The sequence below is a fragment of the Muntiacus reevesi genome, chromosome 3 (genome assembly GCF_963930625.1).
Source record: "Muntiacus reevesi chromosome 3, mMunRee1.1, whole genome shotgun sequence".
NCBI lineage: Eukaryota > Metazoa > Chordata > Mammalia > Artiodactyla > Cervidae > Muntiacus > Muntiacus reevesi.
This window is the reverse complement of record NC_089251.1, coordinates 177,333,758-177,354,811: the sequence shown is the minus strand read 5'-3', so window position 1 is coordinate 177,354,811 and position 21,054 is coordinate 177,333,758. Positions and strand designations below refer to the sequence as shown.

The 21,054-nt window shown below is 37.6% G+C and overlaps 1 protein-coding gene across 8 annotated transcripts in view; it reads left to right on the top strand.

The window, feature by feature from the left end:
* UTRN (utrophin) overlaps positions 1–21,054 on the top strand; it is a 538,989-nt gene that overhangs the window by 271,394 nt on the left and 246,541 nt on the right. For all 8 annotated transcript variants that reach the window (XM_065931202.1, XM_065931205.1, XM_065931203.1 and 5 more), the window contains one exon: positions 4,256–4,410. In XM_065931202.1, coding sequence (XP_065787274.1) covers positions 4,256–4,410 — 155 coding nt within the window. The remainder of the gene's footprint in view (positions 1–4,255; positions 4,411–21,054) is intronic.

Below are 21,054 nucleotides of genomic sequence, written 5' to 3'. Positions count from 1 at the left end.
GAAAAGAGTCAGACATGACTGAAGAGACTTAGCAGACATGTAGTGAACAAATCAAGTATTTAGTTTCTTTTAATACCTTTATAACCAAACTGTTTTATCAATATCATCAGAGCAAGTACCTTTTTTATGATTAGTTTGGTTATAGAGTTGATGTTATTGACCACTTATGGTACTTCAAAGTGCTGTTTTAAAGCTCTCTACAATCATAGAAAATTTTCTTGAATTGGAGGTATGGTTGTTAGGTTATATTTTGGTATAACATTGATTTACCCTTCAGATAGCCTAGATGAAGGTGTATGCTTGTGAAGGATATAATATAGAATATACGGGAAGCAAAATCTGAAACAGGGCAGCATGTTTTTATTCTTCAGACCTGTAGACTTTCCATGATTGCAATTTAAAAATCAAGTGGCCAGGTATCCTGGTTTTCTGGATCATTCTCCATCTATCTCTATGCTATGCTATCATTATCATTCTCTATGCTATCTGCTGATTTCTTTTCACCAAATGACTCAAAAAATAATAATCAGCAAAGCCCTTGGACTCTCAACCAGAGGAATGCAATTGAAAACGATATCAGTATTTCAATCACTATATTCAGAATATTCTTTTCTAAATAGCAGCATTATGAAAAGGGAAAAAGATAGGACACTGAAAGATGAACTCCCAGTTCTGTAGGTGCCCAATATACTACTGGAGATGAATGGAGAAACAACTCCAGAAAGAATGAAGAGGTGGAGCCAAAGCAAAAACAATGCCCAATTATGCATGTGACTGGTGATGGAAGTAAAATGCTATATAGAATGTTAGGTCCATGAATCAAGGTAAATTGGAGTCCATGAATCAAGGTAAATTGGAAGTGGTCAAAAAGGAGTTAGCAACTGTGAACCTTGACATTTTCGGAATCAGTGAACTAAAGTGGACTGGAATGGGTGAATTTAATTCAGATGATAATTATATCTACTACTGTAGGTAAGAATCCCTTAGAAGAAATGGAGTAGCCATCGTAGTCAAGAAAACAGTCTGAAATGCAGTGCTAGGGTACAATCTCAAAAATGCAAAACTTGCCGTATATCAGTAATCCACATCTATGCCCCAACCAGTATTGCTCAAGAAGCGAAGTTAAACCGTTCTATGAAGACCTACAAGAACTTCTAGAATTACCATCCAAAAAAGATGTCCTTTTCATCATAGGGGACTGGAATGCAAAAGTAGGAAGTCAAGGGATACCTGGAGTAACAGGCAAGTTTGGCCTCGGAGTACAAAACGAAGCAGGGTAAAGGCTTACAGAGTTTTGCCAAGAGAATGCACTGGTCATAGCAAACACTCTGTTCCAACAACACAAGAAAACACTCTACACATGGACATCACCAGATGGTCAATATCGAAATAAGATTGATTATATTCTTTGCAGCCAAAGATCGAGAAGTTCTGTACAGTCAGAGAAAGAAGACTGGGAGCTGACTGTGGATCAGATCATGAGCTCCTTATTGCCAAATTCAGCCTTAAATTGAAGAATACAGGGAAAACCACTAGACCCCTCAGGTATGACCTAAATCAAATCCCTTACGGTTAAACAGTGAAAGTGACAAACAGATTCAAGGGATTAGATCTGATCAACAGAGTGCCTGAAGAACTATGGACAGAGGTTTGTGACATTGTACAGGAGGCAGTGATCAAGACCATCCCTAAGAAAAAGAAATGCAAAAAGGCAAAATGGTTGTCTGAGGAGGCCTTACAGATAGCTGAGAAAAGAGAAGCGAAAAGCAAAGATGAAAAGGAAAGATATACCCATTTGAATGCAGAGTTCCAAAGAATAGCAAGGAGAGATAAGAAAGCCTTCCTCAGCGATCAATGCAAAGAAATAGAGGAAAACAAAGAATGGGAAAGACTAGAGATCTCTTCAAGAAATTTAGAGATACCAAGGAAACATTTCATGCAAAGATGGACAAAATAAAGGACAGAAACTGTATAGACCGAACAGAAGCAGAAGATATTAAGAGGTGGCAAGAATACACAGAATAACTATACAAAAAAGATCTTCATGACCCAGATAACCACGATGGTATGATCACTCACCTAGAGCCAGACATCCTGGAATGTGAAGTCAAGTGGGCCTTAGGAAGCATCACTATGAATGAAACTAGTGGAGGTGATGGAATTCCAGCTGAGCTATTTCAAATCTTAAAAGATGATGCTGTGAAAGTGCTGCATTCAATATGCCAGCAAATTTGGAAAACTCAGCAGTGGCCACAGGACTGGAAAAGGTCAGTTTTCATTCCAGTCCCAGAGAAAGGCAATGCCAAAGAATGCTCAAACTACCGCACAATTGCACTCATCTCACACACTAGCAGAGTAATGCTCAAAATTCTCCAAGCTAGGCTTCAACAGTATGTGAACCGTGAACTTCCAGATGTTCAAGTTGGATTTAGAAAAGGCAGAGGAATCAGAGATCAAATTGCCAACATTTGTTCAATCATCAAAAAAGCAAGAGGGTTCCAGAAAAACATCTACTTCTGCTTTATTGACTATGCCAAAGCCTTTGATGTGTGGATCACATTAAACTGTGGAAAATTCTGAAAGTGATGGGAATACCAGACCCTTTACCTGCCTCCTTAGATGTCTGTATTCAGGTCAAGAAGCAACAGTTAGAACTGGAGATGAAGCAACAGACTGGTTCCAAATCAGGAAAGGAGTACATTGAGGCTGTGTATTGTCATCCTGTGTATGTGTACTCATTTACAGAGTACATCATGAGAAATGCTGGTCTGGACGAAGCACAAGCTGGAATCAAGATAGCTGGGAGAGATATCAATAACCTCAGATACACAGATGACACTACCCTTATGGCAGAAAGCAAAGAAGAACTAAAGAGCCTCTTGATGAAAGTAACAGAGGAGAGTGAAAAAGCTGTTTTAAAACTCAGCGTTCAAAAAGCAAAGACCATGGTATGTGGTCCTATCACTTCATTGCAAATAGATAGATGGGAAACAATGGAAACAGTAAGATTTTATTTTCTTGGGCTCCAAAATCACTGCAGGCAGTGACTGCAGCCATGAAATTAGAAGATGCTTCCTCTTTGGGAGAAAATCTATGACCAACCTCGACAGTGTATTAAAAAGCATAGACATTACTTTGTCAACAAAGGTCCATCTAGTCAAAGCTATGGTTTTTCCAGTAGTCATGTATGGATGTGAGAGTTGGACCATAAAGAAAGCTGAGCACTGAAGAACTGATGCTTTTGAACTGGGTGATGGAGAAGACACTTGAGAGTCCCTTGGACTGCAAGGAAATCATACCAGTCAATTGTAAAGGAAATTTGTCCTGATTGTTCATTGGAAGGACTGATGCTAAAGCTGAAACTCCAATACTTTGGCCACCTGATATGAAAAACTGACTCCTTGGAAAAGACCCTGATGCTGGGAAAGATTGAAGGCAGGAGGAGAAAGGGATGACAGAGGATGCCATGGTTGGATGGCATCACTGACTCGATGGACTTGAGTTTGAGCAAGCCTGGCATGCTGTAGTTCATGAGGTTGCAAAGAGTCAGACACGACTGATCGACTGAACTGAATTAGCAGCATGGTTCTGTTCTTCTGGTACTCTAGGGTGGATTTTTCTGCGAGTTGCTACAAAAATTATGGGAACATTCATTAGTCATTTAGGTTTCATGGGGAGTATCTTGATGCAGGGGCTCTCAGGGGTAAAAAATAAACATGTATCATACAGCCAATGCCTATGGACACACAGCATCAATATAGTGTACTCAGGCATCTCTCAGTAACCCTTGCTTCACTGCTGGATCCACCCAACAGTTAACTTTGTAAGCAGGCATAGTGATCCAGGGGCAGGAAGATTTCCATATTGTCGACCTTTCTGTATCTCCAAGCGCATATAGAGGAACTAACTCTGTAGTAAATTCATTCCTGTGAGATGCATATTCCTGTTTTGATCAGATGCATAGCATTTGTAATGAACAAGACAAATGGTTTGAGGAATTAAAATATATCAGAGAGAAAAAGATAGTAATCTTTTAACACCATCTGCTATGTACTTGCTATGTACTTGATCACTTTTCACTTCCAGAATTATTTTTGTTTGAGCTTACATGCGAGAATTTGTCTTATAATGTGTTCCTTTCTTTTGATATCTGTGTCTGAAACATATTAAAACCTATTGAAAGGACCTAGTGTTTCGGTCATATTTGTAACTGAATGATCCAGTGTTAATGATTACATCTGAAATTACACCTTAGATGTTGCTTCAAGAACTGGCTCCTGGAGATGGTGTTGTAATGGCATTCGATAATGTCCTGCAGAAACTGCTGGAAGAATATGGTAGTGATGACACGAGAAATGTGAAAGAAACCACGGAGTACTTAAAAACATCATGGATCAATCTAAAACAAAGGTATTGCTGAGGCCTTGGCAGGTGTATGTATGTATATTGTCAAGTTGAGAGTTTGATTGCTTTGACTTTCTCATGGAAGCATGTAGAAGATGTGCCTACTAGATACATATTTTATTATTATTTTTTAAAAATATTATGCTGTGCTGAGTTCATATTATCACACTTCATATAGAGTGTGATACGTTAGCTAATTGAATTTCTGCTATGGAATTTTTCCTTGAGTAAGTCTAAACCTTGACAGTGGTCATTTTATGAGTTCTGATTTTCTTATGCCTCTCAGCATTGCCTAGAATACATTTTGTGGTACTCTGATGTTAAGGAACACTTTGGTATTATGGCGCCTCAGGGTAACATTATCCCTAATAGTGAAACATGTTCTATTTGGCCAGGTTATCCTCATTTGAGGATGTGAACACATGGATCCACACTAGACTCCTGAAATATACTAAGTGTATATTGGGCTTCAACTCATTTATTATCTTTTCTTTCCATTACTCTGTCTTGTCAGTATGTTTGGAACAGTCTAAAATAGCATGTGTTTATAAGAGAAATTTTTCTGTCACTTGAACATCTAGAATTTGAGGCGGTGTTAACAGTGGTTAGCATCTCTTTAAGGCTGTGTATTTATATTCATCTTCAGTAAAAGAAAGTGTGTACTTCCTGCATAGTACTGGGAATACCTGTGTCTAAATGAAATTATGACTTCACACGCATCTTATATATTCAGATGCAAATGCCTGAAAGCTAATTTGATATCAAAACCACATTTATTTTGCAGTGAATAAAATGGAACACTTTATTATACATATTACTAGTAATGAATTAAAGCCAAATGTTTAGTAACAGTTTGATCTGGATGTATTTTGTACACTTTTAAAATGTCACTTTTAGTTAGAATCTATATTGTAAATTTTGGGAAACTCAAAGAAAGTTATGAGGCAGTTCATGAACATGAATATGTTGCCCTGTCTCCCTTGGATTCTAGAGAAGATAAAAACAAGTGTAGGAAATACAAAACTCTGGTTAAAGCAAAATATAGTTGTAATATTGATCTTTCTAGCATTTTAGAACAACTGCTTTTCCTTTGTTGTGACAGATAATTTGGGTATAGTAAGGATTCTAAAACTAAGGCAGGGAAGAAGGAGAATTAAAAGCATCTTTAAAGTACAAACTTACATTCTGGGGATGTAATGTAAAGCATGGTAATTATGGTTAACAATTCTGTATTGTGTATTTGAAAGTTACTAAATCTTAAAATTTTCCATCACAAGAAAAATCTGTAACCATGTGTGGTCATGGATGTTAACTAAACTTGCTGTGCAAATCATTTTGCAGTATATACATGTATCAGATCATGGTAAGCTAATATAGATCATCCTTAAGCGTACTTCGCCTGTGTTTCCAAATATTCCATCTGTAAGAATTATGACTTTGTTTATATTGTAAACAATACTGGAAAAATTGATCACTTTGGAATGCGTGGCCTGCTTTATTTAGCAACTCCAGTTCTTTTTTTTGCTTTTACTTTGTAAATATTTTAAGACAGCCTACAGCAGTAGTTAGATTAGATGGAAGAAGCAATTAAAAATGAATTATATTCCAAGGTGATCTTTCATTTATCAAAGCTGAGATGACCACAGTGTTCCAGTTTCATAGTAGTTAACAAGTCATTCTCTTTACTCTATTTTCTTTCTGCATTTCAGGGGGAAATGAATAAACATGTTAATATTTAGACATGATTTAGATATATTATTATCTATAAAGCAGAGAAAATACAACAAAATTGTGGCTCACAGAATCCCAGCATGAATAATAGCTCTATTGCTAGGATTTTTTATTTTAAACAGAATGATATTTACAATTTTTAACTGTTTAATTGGAGATATTTCTAGAATATAGAAATCTTTCCTTACCTTTTTAAGTATAGTACATGAACCTATATTAAACATTTTTTGAATTCTTGGCTTTATGGTTATGAAGATAGAATTAAGGAACTGTAAGAGCTGTACATGAACCTTATAGTTCACTTAAACTGGTGTTTCTTAACCTTTTTGACATTATCATCCCCCTTAAAGAACACTTTCAGTTTCCTGCTCCCAGGACATTGTAATACTGTGATCTGTCTTGGTACTTTATAGGTATATGGTTTCTTCATAAAAAGAGCCAATTTTTCTCACTTACTCTACCACCTCACCCCACCAAAAAACCGTTTATCTCTTCCGTTGAGAATACTTGGTTTACTGTAATGCTCTTAGGCTCAGAGAAGTTAAATGACATGTTCAAAGGCACAGCACACAGCCAAGATGACATTTTTCTAAACTGAATTGTGACAGTGCTTTCTATGTTCTGAAGAATTGGTAGCAAATTTATTCAGGTTGCTATGCTTTGTGAGATTCTGTGTTTTGTTTTTAGTGTATAAATTTTATTGACCATCTCCTCATGGTCAGGCTCTGTGCTAAGCTCTTCCCTTGTATTATTTTATCCTTACAACAACCATAAGAGATAGGCAGAATTTTCATCAACATTGTCAATGAATAAACTGAAGCAGAGATAAGTTAAGCAAGACATAAGATCACACAGCTCATATAGACAGAGCTGAGACTGGAATCCAAATCTTTTTGCCTGCCATCAGGCTCTTACCTTCCTTTAAAAATAATTTTCTTTTTCTTCTTTGTTATCATAACTTTAGCTGTTGCTGATGATGGCTCTGTGTACCCACCTCTTGGATCTTTGTCATTCCAGTACTGGTTCTTATCTGTGTTGAGTTTAGAAACCTGATCTGATTAAAGATATGGGAGCATCTGCTATGAATAAATGCAACTCCCTTCCAGAACGTGGCCATTGTGCCTGTTGTAGTGGCCATGGAACAGCCTTATATGTGGTTTTTCCCTTATCGTCCAGCCATATTCTGAATGTACATCATTGTCAGCAGCCAGATCCTGGAGGGGTGAAGGGTTATTAGATTGCCTTGGAACACTGTTATTGCAGCATAACGTGTGACGTTTAATATCAGCTTTCAGAGGAAATGTTTTGTCTGAATTGCAGTTTGACTAAGTAATTTGGCCATTCATAGTTACAGGTCCACAGTCCCTTATCTGTCATACCAAAATCCAATAGGCTCTGATAACCGAATGCTTTGAATTGACATGAGGCTATTTATTATAGTCTTTATTTATCCTGCTTAGTGCAAATAACTTTGTTCCTAGATGCAGAAATATTAATGTGTTTGCTACTTCAGAGTGTAGTTGGGGTTAATATGCCATTTAGATACATTCATAATGGTTTCCTAATGTACAAAAGTTCTTAGTTCTTAAACATTACTGGCTCTCGATATTTTGGATTCTGTAACCAACAGGTCTGTGTCTGACATTTTAAACTAATTGAAATACCTTGTGCTTAGTTGTGTCTGACTCTTTGTGACCCCGTGGACTGTAGCCTGCCAGGCTCCTCTGCCCATGCAGTTTCCAAGGCAAGAATACTGGAGTGGGTTGCCACTTCCTACTCCAGGGGATCTTTCCTACTCAGGGATCTGACCTGTGTCTCCTGCATCGGCAGGTGGATTCTTTACCACTTAGGCCCACCTGGGAAGCCTAGGACATATCTTGACCACCATTCTTTTCACCAATGAATTTTTTTTTTTTACATTTCTTAATGCCCATTAACAAATTCTGTAGTGCACATTGAGATAATGATAGTTGAAATTTACTAATGGTAACTTTTGGAGTGTAGATGCCTCAGGTGGATCTGAAATGTTATTTTAACCCTGGAGTGCATATATTCATGTATATGTGTATGTATATACACATACACACTTGCACACATACATGTACACACAGTTATTTATCCTAAAATATTGTGAGGGAAATGAGACAATATTACTATGTTATAAAGAATAAATGATCCTATAGATTGTTAATTACTGGATATTTTTCTCTTTGTCCTCATTCCCTGGAAGCCAGCTTTTGCTACCTACTTTAAGGCATTTCTTGGTTTGTATAGGCAGGACAGAAAGTACACTGGCTATGATATCTAATAGTCCTTGATTAACATCTGTACTTTATTCACTTATTTGTGTGAACTTTGACCACGTTATTTCAGTTCACGGAGTCTCAGTTCCTTGCTTCTTCTTCTTCTTCGTTGTTTTAGTCACTAAGTTATATCTGACTCTTTGTGTCCCCATGGACTCCTCGGAAGCCCACCAGCCTCCTCTGTCCATGGGATTTTCCAGGCAAGAATACTGGAGTGGGTTCCTTCTCCAGGGAATCTTCCCAACTCAGATATCAAACCTGCATCTCCTGCATTGGCAGGCAGATTCTTTACCACTGAGCCAGCAAGTAAGCCCCCACTTGTACAGAACATAATATCTAATGAGTGAGACTATTGTGAAGATCAAAAATTATGTATGAAAGTTCCTTGTACATGGTACATGCTCAACAAAAGATTACCCCAAATTATTATCATCTGCTCTGTCGTACTGTGTCTTCCTTATAAATCCGTTGACCTTCAGTCTGTTTGACAGTACTGTCTGTGGTTAAATGAGCGGAAGGCTGAGTCATCATCAGTTGTTTGTCTGTAGTCAATTTGAATAGTCTCTGCTTCAATTAGTGACAGAATAGTTGGTGATCTGATTTACTGAGTACAGTATAGATTTTTTAAATGTTTATTAACAGATGGAACTTTTAGAAAATGCAACTTTCTTGGTTGGTGTTCTTGTCTATTCAGTCTGCTATAACAGACACCACGGATTGGGTGGCTTATAAACTACAGAAATGGAAGTCTGAGATCAGGGTGCCAGCATGGTTGGGTGGGGACCCTCCTCTAGACAGACTTCCTGTTCCCCCACGTGGCAGAAGGGAGAAGAGAGCTCTCTCAGGCTTCTTTTATAAGACCATTAATCTCATTCATGGTGGCTCTGCCCTCATGACCTAATTGTCTCTCAAAGCCCTCAGTTCAGTTCAGTTCAGTTGCTCAGTTGTGTCTGACTCTTTGCGACCCCATGGACTGTAACCCACCAGGCTCCTCTAACCATGGGGATTCTCAAGGCAAGGATACTGGAGTGGCCTCCTCCAGGGGATCTTCCCATTCCAGGGATCGAACCCAGGCCTCCCTCATTGCAGGTGGATTCTTTACTGTCTGAGCCACCAGGGAAGCCTAGCAGTGTAGCAAAGAGAATATTTAAAGAAAGAATGGAGAGAAGAAAATGTTTCAAGGAAGGAATGATCCATTGTGTTTCATTAAACTGAGAAATCCAAAAAGATGACATAACACTATTCCTGGAATTCCACATCTTGGAGATTCTTGTTTGTTTGAAAAGAACAATTTCAAGGAGTGATGGAGTAGAAGCTAGAGAGTTAGGTGAAGTTGAGGAAGTAGAAACAATTTATGGGACCATCTGTAGAGAAGTTTGTTGTTAAGAGGGACAGAGAGATTAGGTAGTATCTGGAAGGCAATGAAGGGTAGAGAGAAGTGAATAACTTTTCTTTAAAATGGAAAAAAATAAAGCCTGTGAATGTGCTCATGGGGTTAATCTAATGGAGTTATGATTCAAGACTAAGGGGAAAAAGGAAGAGGAAAGAGGTCCTTCTGTTGATAAGAAGGCAGGATCTATAGAATTGAGATTGGTAAGAGCTGGGATGCTTTTTCCATTATGATAGAAAGGCAGTGAGAAGATGAATGTAGATGCACATGGTCTGGAGCTTTAGTGGTGGGAAGTTGAAAGATTCCCAGTGCAATGACATCTGCTTTCTTTATGATCCATGAGGGATCCTCTTGGTGAGGTTGGAGGTGGGACTGTGAGAAGTTTGAAGAAAGAGGATTGTTTCTAAAATTAGAGTCTAGGTGGGTGGGACAGATAGCTTCCTAGGGGAACTTCAGTGCGGGGCAGTGCTGGGTGCCTATTTGTGATCTCTAATGTATGTCAAGGGAGGATAGTCCTGTTGCAGTGCTCTTTAGCAGTGTGTGTCTACTTGGAGGTAGGTCAAAAGAATGCAGATGAAACACAGAGAGGGAGTGGGGGAGAGGAAGGTATTTGTAAGGCAGTGGAGACTGGGACACTTTTAGTCCATAATGGTGTCTATCACGGCCCTTTCCCTGTGGGGCGAAGTCCCTCACTGGAGCCTGTGGCTTGTCAAGCAGATCTTAAGTTCGATTTCAGACTCTTACTTCATTGTTGAGGCAGCGAGCAGTGTCTACGTGCCATTTCCTTGGACCTGGAGGTTAGCATATGAACACAATGGAGAATGTCTCCTGTTTTGAAGGAGTGGGATTTTGTCTGGAAGATGGGGAACAATGGCTTAGAAAGCAACGATGGGAAGGAGGCAGACCCTCATGTGAGTGCTTCGCCCCAGGCATATAAGGTCCAAGAGAAAAAAGAAAAAAGCTTTGTTAAAAGTTCGCAGATAAATTCATGGCCCTATGGAAACCAATTTCACTTGACAAGGTGAAGGGATTGACCTGAAGAGTCTGCCAGTGGTAGGATAGGTTTCCAGGTTTAATGGAAGAAGGGTTTTGAGGGTAGATTGGGGAAGGTGTGTAGCGTTGGGGTATGGTTCAGTATTGGTTGGCTAATGAAGATCAAATATCTTGTAGTGACTTAGTGAAAAGGGAAATAGGATGTGGTGTGCTGAATCCTCACCGGGAAGTAGTTCTGTCTTGAATATTTATACAGTGGGGGTGGGGAACTTCTCTTAAGCTTCCAAGTGATGTGGCATTGGCAGCTTAGAACAATCTCCTTAAATTCAATGGAGTGAATTTTTAAGAGCTTGATGAGAACCCAATATCTGTGTAACAAAGATTAGTCACAAAACACCATAGAGGGTTGGGAATGTCTTCAGTGACTAATTCATCATCAAATCCACTGCATTTCCTCACTACATTAAAGCGTGCTTTTAATATATTTCCTAGTTAAATGATATTTTATACACCAAAGGACAATTTACCTTGTGAAGGTACTCATTGGAAAGCTTAAGGAATTGTTTCATTGCAAGTTTTCTACATGCCACTCAAACTACTGATGCTACTATTTTCCACTCTAGAAGAGAAAAATGTATTTAAATCTCATGTGACTGTAAAGGTCACCTTTAAAGTATACCAAAATTTAGCAAGACACATCTCTAGATTTGCTAAGACATTCTTTTCCACTGAAGTTTAAAAAAAAAAAGATTCACCTGTTTACATTCAGACACTCTTTTGACTAATGATAAGCACATGCATATTAAACAATATTATATTTTATAGATTAAAAAATGAAGTATTATTTAACATGTAAAATCACATTTTAAAAATGTCAGTTATGTGGGTGGCCATGTTTTGTAATGCTACAAAATTACTGTAAGTTATTTTGTAGCCTATCAGCTAGTTGCATGTATAACAGACTTCTCTTTAGAAAATAAGCATTTGCATTTTAAAAATCCCAGTTCCTTTTAATATGAACTATTATAAATTTGTCACCCATGCATTCCTTAAATCTTTTATGAGAAGTTATTTATGCTTTTGTTCTCTACCATTTCTTGCTCTAAAGAATTCTATAGTCTGTTACTTCTGTGTGAAGAAAAACTTTTTATTTTTGCTAAAATTATCCTTCTAAACATCAAAACTTATGTCTTTTAGATTTTCAGCCTATCTTTATGCTTTATGATTTGTGGATTTTGAAAGATTAAAAAAAATCTTCTGTATCTTAGTGTCTAGTAGCCACAATTTCCTGAACGTAAAACCATTTCCGATTCATTGCCAGTGTTCCTTCTGCTCTACCCTCTCATTTACATTTCTCAGAACTTCCTCCTGCTCTGTTCTGATCTTTCTTGAGATGTAGCAACCAGGACTGCCAGATAGGAGCTCTGCATTGAGAATTGTGGACTAGTGTAAATTCAGTGTGCTGTTAGGACTGAATCTTCCACATTAGTACTTCCTGACCTCTTTGCTGTCTGCACCACATATCCATTCCCATCAGTAACATTTTATTTATGTGCAGTGATTCTTCATGAAGCTGAATTGGAAACTAGGGATGGAGTGAGACTGGATAAACTCTTCCAGTAGGTTTTATAATCTCTGTGGGGGATTCTGTAGTTTTCAAAGGACCGCTAGAGATTCTGACATGGGCCCTTTACTCAGCTAGTCCAAGCTCCTTATTTTAAGGATGGAAATAGAAAATTGGAGATTTGAATGGTTTACCCCAAGGCGTATATCTAGTAAATGGCAGAAGTGGTAAAATTAGGTGGTTTCCTTCTGAGAGCAGTGCGCGAATGGGAGTAAAAGTAACTTATTAGCCGGTGTCGTGTAGTGCATACATACTTCTGAGGCTCTAATTTTAGTAACTTTTTTTGCTTTGTGGCATTATGATAAATCAAAATTCCTTGAAAATAAAAAAAAGATTCTTATACTATCTTGTGGTGTCCAGTGTAACTATTCTGGACTTTTTAAAAAAAGAATGAAATAAGTGATGTGGGGAACTGATACCTTTGAGCTATACTCACTCTATTAGAAATATCACATGAACTTATATTAGTTTCAAAAATAAGACCATAATATAAATACTGTGACTGTGCTTTTAAAATGTATATTTATTATAATAACATGAAGATAATTTGGACTTCTGTACACAGAATTTGGTTTTCTGTATGTTCACTATTTTTTAGTTGATTATGATCACGGTAAAAAAAAATTCCCCGGACATTTATTATTAAAGTGCACATTTGCATCCTATAAATAAAATTGATTTTCACCAAATTAGGGGAAAAGTTTTAAGCCACTGTATTTGTGGTGATTTGTCGTTACAGCAGCAATGATCTGCTAATAGCCACTGTAAGAGAAATTATGGGATGCTGAAATGAGTTACCATAGGTTTGGAAGGTGTCTGCACCCAGTACTGTAAGGGAAGTAGAAATTAACCAGGCGGAAAGGGAAAAGTCAGTGGGAGGACGGAGGAAGGAAGAAGGATATTTAAAGTAAAAAATAAAGCTCTAAATGTGAAATAGCGACTACTTTGAGGGTTAGTCATTGGTTCATTTTTGTAGGTAGATAAAGCATGAGGCTTGGAGTGATTAAATACTCTTAGGAGAGGTAAGCAAGGCTCAGACCATGGAAAACCTAGGTGCCACTATCAGTTCAGTTCAGTTCTTTTTGCTTTAGTACCCAACAAGGTAGACGTCTTTTAACCATTGCCTAGAAGTTATTTTGCAGCAGTTTCCTACAAAGTGAATATTTTTAAGGGACAGTCTCTTTTCCCACTGATGACTAGTAGATAATTTGACAGATTTACAGTGAATGCCCTGAATTCTGAATTCAGAATATCCTGCTGGTTACCAGAGTGTGCTGCTGGTATTAATGCAGCTCAGTGGATCCAGTACTGTCTAAGGTCTAGTGCTCATGGTCCTCTTACCTCCCTTTTCCTTTGAAGCATCATTTTAGACTTTTCGCCTCCCCTGCTAGGCTAGTCCTTCATGCTTGCTAAGTATATAAATGACTCTTATATAGAATAGCTCTCTGACTTCACCCATGAGGTTCTTAGATGTTTGTGTCCTCTTCCTTCTTCCCTAGTCTGGGCATTCTTAGGGTTTAATAGAGCTGATCTCTAATGATGTGATTTTACATTAGCTGTTTGCCACGTAACCTTTTATGTACATGTTATGTACATCTTTATTCTTAAGAATATAGAATATAGGACACTTATTATGTAAAATGAAAGTGTTTTACTTCACTAAATTTTATAACTACTAAATTTTATGTGTTCTTAAAATAAGAATAGTCTACTAAATTTATAATTACTAAATTTTGTATGAATGTTCTTAAAATTAGAATCATTTGCTCATGGTTGATTACTTGTGCATATGTGTCCTTTAATTCTGATACTCTTTTTGGTGCAGGCTTTATTTGGCTATTCTTAGTATTTTTTTTTTAGTTGATGTTTTAATAATTGAAAATATGGGTAGGGTTAGGTGGAAGACTAAACACCATCACCACCAACCATGCAAATTCTGGTGGATAACTTGTAAATATTAAAAAGAAATATATGCATATGATTAAAAATGTTTTAAAAATTGAAAGATTTATAATACAGTAATCCCCTCCAAACAAATGAGCTCTATTCTGAGAGCATGTTCATAAGCCCAATTTGCTTGTTAATTCCAACGAAGTTAGTGTAGGTACCTAACTAACCAAGTCAGCTATATAGTACTGTATTGTAATAGGTTTACAATACTTTTCCCACAAATAATACATAAAAAAAAGCAAGCACAAAGAATAGACACTTTTAATTACAGTACAGTACCTTGAAAAGTTCAGTAGTCCAAGGTACATCACTCCTGCTTTTATGCTTGTTTCCAGTCATTCTGGGCTTGAAATAAAGGTACCATACTACCATAGTCTACACAGTACTGTGTAGTAAAGTACATAAAATAAACCACTTGTAGAGGATGCACGCACGCACATACAATGGATGCCAGACATGTGAACTAGCTTTCATGACTAGACATGGAAGCACACATTTGCATCTTTGAAAGTTTGCAACCTGAGGTTCATGTGTCGGGGACTTATAGTGGTTCTCTCACTGCTCATCACAGCCCTCTCCCTAGGGGCAACATTTTTCATTCCTTGCTTGATCATGTTAATTCTATTTTTAATTTTTTGAGGACTCGCCATATTGTTTTCCATAGTGTCTGTATCATCTTATCATTGAATTTTTAGAGAAGCAGATACTCAATGTTGACAGTATTGTGTCTGTCTAAGCATCATTAACAGCCAAGCACTGACATTTACTGTAATTTTGTTTCTTCTCTATTTATTTCACCTGAAATTAATAATTGCCTTATTTTTATATGCTTAGTTTTCTTTGCACCTATTGCTAATTCTTGCCACATCTTCCATGGCCTGACAGTACAGTTTCCTACAAGGTCAATCACATTAAGCAGTCTATCACTTCTAATAATTTTTCTTGCAGACATCTCTTCTGGAGACAGTTTTCAAAGCCTGGTACACAGGCATTATCCTAGGGATTTTCTGAGCTCTCCTCCTAGGATCTCATGGAGTTTTTTTGTTTATTTATTTTTGTCCTTTTTTTTTTTTTCCTGTTACGATGAGAAGTTGATTTTAATGTCATACTAATGTTAAAGAGAGTGCATACCTCAACATATTTGACATATGACACATAAGTTAAAATTACAGTACTTTTTACAAGCTTAACTGTATCCATAATAACAACACCTGGGTTTGTCCACTTTTTAAGACTCTGTTTTGCTCAGATGGTAAAGCATCTGCCTACAATGCAGGAGACCTGGGTTCAATCCCTGGGTTGGGAAGATCTCCTGGAGAAGGAAATGGCAACCCACTCCAGTATTCTTGCCTGGAAAATCCCATGGACGGAGGAGCCTGGTAGGCTACAGTCCATGGGGTCGCAAAGAGTCAGACACGACTGAGTGGCTTCACTTTCACTTTCACTTTCTCCCTTGTTAATTTTGTCAAATTGAAACAAGAAACAGAGCAGTTGGTATGATGAAGACAGGCCTCATATGATCCGATTTGAATATATAACCCTTTGTCTGAGATCTCCTTTCACCATTAACGTGAGAAACTGTTTGCTTCTCCATGTGTTGGATTTCTTGTTTTTATGCTCCCTAATGTATTGTCTTCTTTCTGGATTCAAAAACTGAATATTCTAGAGGCCTTCACTCTGTAGCTTCTTGAAAAGTGGTATTTGGGAGCTAATTTTAAAGTCCTGTTATAAAAAGATTTTCATTATTTTATAAATGCTATTATAATGCTATAATGGTGACTTCCTTGTAGCTCAGATGGTAGAGACTTGCCTGCAATGCAGGAGACTTTTGTTTGATCCCTGGGTTGGGAAGATCCCATGGAGAAGGAAATAGCTACCCACTCCAGTATTCTTGCCTGGAGAATTCCATGGACAGAGGTGCCTGGTGGGCTACAGTCCATGGGATCACAAAGAGTCAGACATGACTGAACAACTTGCACAGAATGCTATAATAAAGACTCTGAGAAATATGGAGATGCAAAAGACTGCTTTTGCCTATTGTGTGTTTATAGAACTGGGAGAAAGACAAGAAATCTCTATGATAATAGTTAAAGTAAAATGTAAGAGAGATAAGATCACAGTCTAAGGGTTTTTTCAGGATACATGTGATAAATTTCTGAAGAGGAGTTTTGACCTTTTATGATCTCTGGGCAAGGAAACCTAATTAGACTGAGAGGTTCTGGAGGAGGTAGTCCTTAACCCTTAAAGGACTGGAAGGATTTTGGTAGGTGAAGATGGTCCGAAGGACATATTTTTAAAAAATTAGTTTATTTATTTTAATTGGAGGCTAATTACTTTGCAGTATTGTGGTGGTTTTTGCCATACATTGATATGAATCAGGCATACATGGGTGTACATGTGTACCCCATCCTGAACCCCTTCCCACATCCCTCCCCATCCCATCCCATCCCTCAGGGTTGTCCCAGTGCACTGACTTTGAGTGCCCTGTTTCATGCATCGAACTTGGACTGGTGATTTGTTTTACATATGGTAATATACATGTTTCAGTGCTTTTCTCTCAAATCATCTCCCCCTTGCCTTCTCCCACAGAGTCCAAAAGTCTGTTCTTTATATTTGTGTCTCTTTTGGCTGTATTGCATATAGTGTCGTCGTTACCATCTTTCTAAATTCCATATGTATGCGTTAATGTAGTGTATTGGTGTTTTTCTTTCTGACTTACTTCACTCTGTTTAATAGGCTCCAGTTTCATCCACCTCATTAGAACTCATTCAAATGCATTCTTTTTAATAGCTGAATAATATTCCATTGTGTGTATGTAAAACCACAGCTTTCTTATCCATTCGTCTGCTGATGGACACCTAGGGTTGCCTCCACATCTTAGCTATTGTAAGCAGTGCTGCAGTGAACATTGAGGCGTATGTGTATCAGTCAATTCTGGTTTCCTTGCTGTGTATGCCCAGCAGTAGGATTGCTGGATCAGATGGCAGTTCTGTTTCCAGTTCCTTAAGGAATCTCCACACTGTTTTCCATAGTGGCTGTACTACTTTGCATTCCCACCAACAGTGTAATTTCCTTTTCTCCACACCTTCTCCAGCATTTATTGTTTGTAGACTTTTTGATAGCAGCCATTCTGACCTCATTGTGGTTGGTACCATTGTGGGACGGTACCTCATTGTGGTTTTGATTTACATTTCTCTGATAATGAGTGATGCTGAGCATCTTTTCATGTGTTTATTAGCCATCTGTATGTCTTCTTTGGAGAAATGTCTGTTTAGTTTTTTGGCCCATTTTTTGATTGGGCTGTTTATTTTTCTGGTATTGAGCGGCCTGAGCTGCTTGTATATTTTTAAGATTAATTCTTTGTCAGTTGCTTCATTTGCTATTATTTTCTCCCATTCTGAAGGCTGTCTTTTCACCTTGCACATAGTTTCCTTTGTTGTGCAAAAGTTGTTAAGTTTAATTAGTTTCCATTTTGCTTTTATTTCCATTACTCTGGGAGGTGGATCATAGAGGATCCTGCTGTGATTTATGTCAGAAAGTGTTTTGCCTATGTTTTCCTCTAGGAGTTTTATAGTTTTTGGCCTTCCATTTAGATCTTTAATCCATTTTTAGTTTATTTTTATGTATGGCATTAGAAAGTGTTCTAGTTTCATTCTTTTTTTTTTCAATTATTTTTATTTGTTGGAGGCTAATTACTTCGCAACATTGCAGTGGGTTTTGTCATACATTGACATGAATCAGCCATGGAGTTACACGTATTCCCCATCCCAATCCCCCCTCCCACCTCCCCCACCACCCGATTCCCCTGGGTCCTCCCAGTGCACCTGGCTCGAGCATCTGTCTCATGCATCCCACCTGGGCTGGTGATCTGTTTCACCAGAGATAATATACATGCTGTTCTCTCGAAACATCCCACCCTCGCCTTCTCCCACAGAGTCCAAAAGTCTGTTCTGTACTTCTGTGTCTCTTTTTCTGTTTTGCATATAGGGTTATCATTACCATCTTTCTAAATTCCATACATATGTGTTAGTATGCTGTAATGGTCTTTATCTTTCTGGCTTACTTCACTCTGTATAATGGGCTCCAGTTTCATCCATCTCATTAGAACTGATTCAAATGAATTCTTTTTAATGGCTGAGTAATATTCCATGGTGTATATGTACCACAGCTTTCTTATCCATTCATCTGCTGATGGGCATTTAGGTTGCTTCCATGTCCTGGCTATTATAAACAGTGCTGCGATGAACATTGGGGTGCACGTGTCTCTTTCAGATCTGGTTTCCTCAGTGTGTATGCCCAAGAGTGGTATTGCTGGGTCATATGGCAGTTCTATTTCCAGTTTTTTAAGAAATCTCCACACTGTTTTCCATAGTGACTGTACTAGTTTGCATTCCCACCAACAGTGTAAGAGGGTTCCCTTTTCTCCACACCCTCTCCAGCATTTATTGTTTGTAGACTTTTGGATAGCAGCCATCCTGACTGGTGTGTAATGGTGCCTCATTGTGGTTTTGATTTGCATTTCTCTGATAATGAGTGATGTTGAGCATCTTTTCATGTGTTTGTTAGCCATCTGTATGTCTTCTTTGGAGAAATGTCTGTTTAGTTCTTTGGCCCATTTTTTGATTGGGTCATTTATTTTTCTGGAATTGAGCTTCAGGAGTTGCTTGTATATTTTTGAGATTAATCCTTTGTCTGTTGCTTCATTTGCTATTATTTTCTCCCAATCTGAGGGCTGTCTTTTCACCTTGCTTATAGTTTCCTTTGTTGTGCAAAAGCTTTTAAGTTTCATTAGGTCCCATTTGCTTATTTTTGCTTTTATTTCCAATATTCTGGGAGGTGGGTCATAGAGGATCCTGCTGTGATTCATGTCGGAGAGTGTTTTGCCTATGTTCTCCTCTAGGAGTTTTATAGTTTCTGGCCTTCCATTTAGATCTTTAATCCATTTTGAGTTTATTTTTGTGTGTGGTGTTAGAAAGTGTTCTAGTTTCATTCTTTTACAGGTGGTTGACCAGTTTTCCCAGCACCACTTGTTAAAGAGATTATCTTTTCTCCATTTTATATCCTTGCCTCCTTTGTCAAAGACAAGGTGTCCATATGTGCATGGATTTATTTATCTCTGGGCTTCCTATTTTGTTCCATTCATCTATATTTCTGCCTTTGTGCCAGTACCATACTGTCTTGATGACTGTAGCTTTGTAGTATGTCTGAAGTCAGGCAGGCTGATTCCTCCAGTTCCATTCTTCTTTCTCAAGATTGCTTTGACTATTTGAGGTTTTGTATTTCCATACCGATTGTGAAATTATGTGTTTTAGTTCTGTGAAAAATACCATTGGTAGTTTGATAGGGATTGCATTGGATCTATAGATTGCTTTGGGTAGTATATACTCATTTTCACTATATTGCTTCTTCCAATCCATGAACATGGTATAGTTCTCCATCTATTTGTGCCATCTTTGATTTCTTTCATCAGTGCAGAAGGACACTTTTATGTGAGTATAAAATTTTTATGTGGATGTGGTATTAAGAATATTTTAGAGGAAAAGGAACCTCCCACTTTTATTTGAATCATTGGAATGAACTAGGAGGTAAAGCTGGAAAAGTAAGTTAGTGATAGATTATGGAGAATTATTATTGAGTTCCAGGAAAGCAATTTCAATTTGTTCTTCAGGCAGCCAAACACTGTTGGAGATTTTTCAAAAGTAAATGTTGAGATGAGGTTGATGACATTCCAGAATGTTATGTAAATGGGATCACAGTATGCAGCTTTTATGTCTGGCTTCTTCCACTTAGCAAAATGCATTTGAGGTTCCACCCATGTTGTTGCATCCTTCATTAGCATTTAGATTTTTATTGCTCAGTAGTATTCCATTTTATGCATATGCCCCAATTTATCTATTTATGGGTTGATGATATTTGAGTTATCATCAGCTTTAGACCATTATGAATAAAGCTGCTATGAAAATTTGCATTTAAGTTTTGTGTGGACATGTGTTTTCGTTTTTCTTGGGTAAATACTTGGGAATAGGATCCCTGGTTTGTATCTTTAAGTGCATGGTTAACTTTATTAAAATCTGCCAAACTGTTTTTCAGGATGGCTGTACCATATTATACTCCTACCATCAACTGTGAGAGTTGCAGTCATTGCCCTTTGTAATGATACCAGAACTTGGTTTTGTCATTTTCTTAAAGCTGTTCTAATATGTAGTGATATCTCATTGTGGTTTGAGTTTACATTTTTTCTGATGATTAATGATGCTGAGTATCTTTTCATGTGCTTTTTTTTTGCTATCCATTTATCTTCTAGGATGGTATGTCTATTTAAATTTTTCATCCATTTTTTAAATGAATGCATTTATTGACACGTAAGAAAGTTGCTTGTTTATTGTAAATTCAAAGAATGCAGAAAAGTACTAATAGGAAAATAAACTACACTAGAATCCAGCACCTGGAACTAATTTAATATTAAGTTAGTGTTCCAGACCTGTCTCCATCTATCTGTATATACAAATGGATGGGTGATGATGAATGGATGAATGAGTGGATGGACAGTTAGAAAAAATATGTACATGAGATCTTATTACATGTGCTGATTTTTAAATTGTGGTATAGTTCATGAAATTTACCCTTTTAAAGTGTACAACCAAGTGGCTTTTAGTATC